The 6,000-nt window shown below is 36.2% G+C and overlaps 1 protein-coding gene across 1 annotated transcript; it reads left to right on the forward strand.

Annotated features, from left to right (window-relative positions):
- The first annotated feature begins 2,074 nt into the window (after positions 1 to 2,074).
- Positions 2,075 to 5,739, forward strand: LOC147273266 (tryptophan synthase beta chain 1). The gene is made up of 5 exons (XM_086228014.1): positions 2,075 to 2,486; positions 3,308 to 3,664; positions 3,918 to 4,360; positions 4,453 to 4,547; positions 5,279 to 5,739. The coding sequence occupies exons 1-5, from the start codon at positions 2,130 to 2,132 to the stop codon at positions 5,452 to 5,454; spliced, it is 1,428 nt and encodes a 475-aa protein (XP_086084140.1). The 5' UTR covers positions 2,075 to 2,129; the 3' UTR covers positions 5,455 to 5,739.
- Positions 5,740 to 6,000: the final 261 nt, after the last annotated feature.

Genomic DNA, 6,000 nt, shown 5'->3' on the forward strand with positions numbered 1-6,000 from the left:
CACAACTTGACTCCATTCTGAATGACCATAAATGCCTCTTTTGAACAATCAACAACTATATATACCTTTGTCTTTTGTTTAACATGACAAAGATTTCTCCCATAAATATTTTTTGAAACCTGTTTGCACTTTTAAGATATCATCAATATCTTAAAACAACAAACAGCCATGCCTTTTACCCACATCTAAACACAGCCTGTGAAAGGCACTTATATTTTGAATGATCTGACAGCCAACAACTCATAATATATTTTAAATGTTCATAACTCTTTTAACATCTCATTACCACCTTAACAAACCAAACACATCTCTCTTTAAAACGTTTTATCAATTGTTGTTACCCGCAGCAACGCGCGGGCATAAATTCTAGTAGTTATCTAAGTCGAACAAATAAATCAGAATTTGAATAAATCACACCCTTAGGCATTGGCTGTTCAACAGGTCAACTAAATGGTATTCCCGTAGCAATTGGTGTTATGGATTTTCAGTTTATGGGGTAATATGAGATCTATAGTGGGCGAAAAAATTACACGTTTGATCTAGTATGCTACAAATAAATTATTATTTGATTTTTGCTACTCGACCGTGGGGCATGTGTACCCTGTATTATAAGTGAGCATGTAAAATCATACATAACAATGTGGCATTTTAAGTTCAGCCCTAATTCTCCAACTTTCATCTCAGTTTTTAGATCTAGTCACATCTGCATATGTATTATTGTTTGACTAGAAGTCTAGAACTTTGATATTGTGTACGCGATTTTTTGTTGTTGAAATTTTTTGTCTTTTTCTAATAAAGTCTATTACATTCAGATTAAATTGTCGTCTAAAACCTAAGTTTTTAGGGTATAATTCTTGAATTTTGGAAATGTGCACTTTGATCTCATGCCACAACTCCATAACATAATTTGTGGACAAAAAAAAAGTATAATTTGACATCAAATAAAAGTTAGGTCCATTAATTTTAGGTACCAAATTATAATGTTTTTTCATTTCAACTACTAAAACATTTATGTCATTTCAGTTTAGGTACTAAATTTCAGTTTAGGTACCAATTTTAAAAAACATAGTTATATCGAACTGTGACTGTTTAACAGTCATAATTTTTTTATTGATTTATTATTTTTTCAATATTTGCAAAGCTTAAACTTTAATATTTAGTCTTTGGGTTATAGGATTTCATCCTCCAAACCTAAATCAAAAGTATGAAACCCTAAAAATTTTGATTTTCTATAAATTTTAAATAGTCACAACTGTGACTGTTCGACAATTACAATTGTAACTGTTCGAGAGTCACAACTGTATAACAAACTGATTTGTGACCTAATCCAAAATGTTTTACTCTAGGTTAGTACCTAAACTAAAAAAAATTAGTGTCTTGCTGCTTTATTAAAAAATTATTGATATTTGGTATTTAATCCTAATTTTCTAATAAAAGTCGGGGTAGCATGATAATAACACAAAATAATGAAACTCATATCTTAAAGTAAGACAACAAAGTTGATCTAATATAACTAAAAGGCTTATTCACGCAAATGACCTTTAAAAGTACATTTCATTCTCACTTTGTTTTTTTAAATTTTAATTTTTTTTACTTTGCTTTCCGAATTTTATAAACCTCATATTCCGTCAAGTTGTCAATGTCTCCGTTAAAAAATCAGACGTGTTGCTTATGTGAATGAGTGACACATTAGTCTTTTTGACGGCGTCATTGACGGACTTGAAAGAATATGATTTACTGAAAGAGTTTGTAAAATTCGAAAAATAAAGTGAAAAGATTAAACTTTGAGAGGGTAAAGTGAGAATAAAAGTTATTTTCAAGAGGTATTTATGCGAATAAATCTAACTAAAATCCTCCCAATGTAATATTACACGTGGGGTAGAGTGTGCATGTTTTTCTTATGCAAAATAATAGAGAGAGTAAGGAAAGTGGGAATACAAGATTTTTTTTATCTTTTGGGTGAATCCATGCCAATTCCAAAGGGATTCGAAACTAGTGCACACACTTGACACGTCACCAAGTTCGAGACCACAGAAAACAAACAACCGACATCGGTTATAAAACCCGCGGTGGTACAAAATTCCAATTTCGAAACTCAATCCCTCACTCACCGAAAAACACCTCATCAAATGGCAGCAGCCTCCGCAAACTCTTCCACCACTTGCAAAACCCACCACCACCACCTACTCACTCCACCGCTCCCAAAACCCTACTCCTCCTCCCAATTGCCCTTCAAGTTCCACAAATTTACCTCCCGTGCCACCGCCACCACCCCTTCTTCCATCTCCTGCACCCTCGCCCGAGACACCCCCCCTCTTCAGATGGACGGCAACAACGCAAACGGTTCCTTCGCGGGTCTTCCCCGACCTGATTCTTTCGGCCGTTTCGGCAAGTACGGCGGGAAGTACGTCCCGGAAACCCTGATGCACGCGCTCTCCGAGCTTGAGACTGCGTTTAACGCTCTCGCTCACGATGACGACTTTCAGGTTTTGTCAAATTTGATGCTTTCATTTCCGTTTTCCTTGATGACTCTTGCCGGTTTAAGAATCAAATGTGAAATTCTTGGTATTGTGGGATTTAAGTAAGAATGAATCGGAAAAAATTTCCTCAAAAATTTTATTTGTCGGCAAAAACAAACTAAGCTTATAGAAAGTGTGGAAAGTGTGAAAATGTGGTTATTTATTTATTTTGTGAGAAAAATGAATGAAATGAAGCTATTTGAGTGGAGTGACCACAAAGTCTTTTAACTGAACTAAGCTGGGAAAGCATTATATACCAGAAAAATTGGTTATGTAGCACCAAAAAAAAAAAAAAAGAGAAATTTGTTATGGAGTATGTGGGTGTGTTAAATTCTTGAGATTTAGAAATGCCCATTTCAACATTAGCATCCAATTAATTTATGTTGCGTCTTGTTGTAGAGCTCGGCAAAGCTTTAGGGAATATGTACGATTTGTTGGTGTCTTTAGGTACAATGCAATAGATCGAGAAGAAGTGAATAAAAGATTGTTGGCATGATGATCTTCTATTCTTTTACATTTTCAATTTGAGATATGTTAGGATGCATACACTGAACTTAGTTTTTGGAATGAAAAGTATCACAATGAGGAAGAAGATTTCTTTTTATTTTCAGGATTATACAGTTTTTTACTTAAAAATAATGTATATGTTGCGTTTCTGACAATATAGCCTTTTTGCTTCTTGGTTATCGCCTGATGCTCAGTTTCTTAAGCCTGAAAGAGGCATTAAGTTCATTTTTTTGTGTGGTAAATAACCAAGTGATTGATTAAGTAAATATATGTTATTGCAGAAAGAACTGAATGGCATTTTGAGGGACTATGTTGGCAGGGAGACTCCTCTCTATTTTGCTGAGCGGCTGACTGAGCATTACAGACGTCTGAATGGTGAAGGGCCTGACATTTACCTGAAGAGGGAAGATCTTAACCATACCGGGGCCCACAAGATCAACAATGCTGTTGCCCAAGCTTTGCTTGCGAAGCGATTGGGCAAACAACGCATTATTGCTGAGACTGGAGCAGGTCAGCATGGAGTTGCCACTGCAACGGTTTGCGCTCGGTTTGGATTGCAGTGTATCATCTACATGGGTGCCCAAGATATGGAAAGACAATCCCTCAATGTTTTCAGAATGCGGCTTCTTGGGGCTGAGGTTTGTTCTGCAATTAATTTTTTTTTAAGTGATGCATTTTCCATTAATTAATGTAGCCTATATTTTGAAGTTCAGATCCAGTGGTCTATAAAACTGGACTGTACTGACGGATTGTGCATATTTTTCTTTCGTGCATTGTGTAAAAGGGCCTAAACCTTTTATGTGTGATAGTTAACCATATGTGAGTCAGATACATTGCTTTTATGAATCCTAAATTTTTGTAAATTGTACTTTTTTCTTATTGAAATTCCAGGTTAGAGCAGTTCATTCTGGGACTGCCACATTGAAGGATGCTACTTCAGAGGCTATTAGGGACTGGGTGACTAACGTAGAGACAACTCATTATATATTGGGCTCTGTTGCTGGTCCACATCCATACCCTATGATGGTTCGTGATTTCCACAAGGTGATTGGTAAAGAAACAAGAAAACAGGCACTGGAAAAGTGGGGTGGGAAACCAGATGTGCTGGTAGCTTGTGTTGGTGGAGGTTCAAATGCCATGGGACTCTTCCATGAGTTTGTTGAAGACAAAGATGTTCGATTGATTGGGGTGGAGGCTGCAGGCTTTGGATTGGACAGTGGCAAGCATGCTGCAACTTTGACCAAAGGGGAAGTTGGGGTTTTGCACGGAGCTATGAGCTACTTGTTACAAGATGAAGATGGGCAGATTATTGAGCCTCATTCTATAAGTGCAGGGTATGACCGTTAGTTGTTTTTTTTTTTTTTTTGGCTTTCAATCTTGGTGTGGCTTGGTAATAAAATTGTACAAATTTCTTTTTGGAATTTAGCTTGGATTACCCTGGAGTGGGACCGGAGCACAGTTTTCTAAAAGACATAGGACGTGCTGAATACCATAGCGTTACTGACGAAGAAGCATTGGAAGGTATTGGAATTACACTTAGAGCTATTGTTTGACTGTTTGAATATTGAGTTTGACTGTTTGGAGTTACACTTAGATTTTGTATGAATTGGAAGTTATTGGAGTAACACTTGGATTTATTGTTTGACTGTTTGACTGTTTGGAATTACACTATGCGTTGGAAGGTATTGGTGTTACAGTTAGATTTATTGTTTGACTGTTTGAATGTTGACTGTTTGACTGTTTGGAGTTTCACTTAGATTTTTTTTGCATTGGAAGATATTGGAGTTACACTTTTTCACAAGGCATGAAAAATTTATGCATTTTGTCCCTGGTTGCCATTCGGTTTGAAGCTTAATGTATAGTCCTCGGAGAACATTATGAACAAGTGGAGACCTCTAGTAGGCTGTGATGTTTCTCATTCACCCACTGTTGCAATTTCCTTGCGATGCTCTTGGTCTAAAGTCCTTTAACTAATTTTGCCCCTTGCTGCCATTCCATTTAAAGCTTAATATATAGTCCCTGGATAACATCATGACACGAGTGGAAACTTGAAATATAATGTTTTTATACGAATTTCGTAGTTGTCTTGGTTTATGCGAATTTCTTTTCCCCTCTGTTTGTCTTTTTTTGATGGATTGTTGACAACATCACATTTATAAGCTCATTTTATACATAGGTTTTTAGAAAATTTTGCTACTATCAGAGGTCACAGTCCTATCCAGTTTAATTATTATTTTATCCCCTGCATGCAGCTTTTAAAAGATTATCACGATTGGAGGGAATAATCCCAGCTTTGGAGACATCTCATGCACTGGCTTACTTAGAAACGCTGTGCCCTACTCTCCCTAATGGAGCCAAGGTTGTGCTCAACTGCAGTGGCAGAGGGGACAAGGATGTTCACACTGCCATCAAGCACTTGCAGGTTTGATTCTGCCATGTTTGAGCAAACCAAAGGATCATCTCCATTAAACTGGAAAGACCATGGGAAATAAATTTTATTAGCTCTACAATGTGTTTATGTAGTCATCATTATAGAGCAAGTTTTTCTTATTTAGAGCAAGTTTGGAAATGCAATTTGCTGATAGGTTGAGGATGCCTCTTGGCATCGAAGGAAGAACGGTATGTCTCTTCTCTGAAGGGAAGTATTCTATTCTACTTTTCTTTGATGACTTAAAAACATTTTGTAGTTATGCAAGTTCCTTTGGTTTGCTCTTGGTTTGCTCTATAATGTGACAACAATCATCATTAGATAGCTATAAGATTCTTGGGGTTGTCACAACTAGGTTTTAGGTCAAATTTCCTTACTAATTAAGAAAAGTTAAAACTTGCCTCTCAAAAAATGTAACAATTGATTAAATAAAAAAAACCAAAGGTGAATGGGGAAGAAAAAACGGGAAAGGTAATTTAAAATTTGATCATTTTATTTTTAAACCAAATAATATAGAGTTCTCTTTACACACTCATTTTCCTTTCA

The sequence above is a fragment of the Dryas octopetala genome, chromosome 9 (genome assembly GCF_963921425.1).
Source record: "Dryas octopetala chromosome 9, drDryOcto1.1, whole genome shotgun sequence".
Classification (NCBI taxonomy): domain Eukaryota; kingdom Viridiplantae; phylum Streptophyta; class Magnoliopsida; order Rosales; family Rosaceae; genus Dryas; species Dryas octopetala.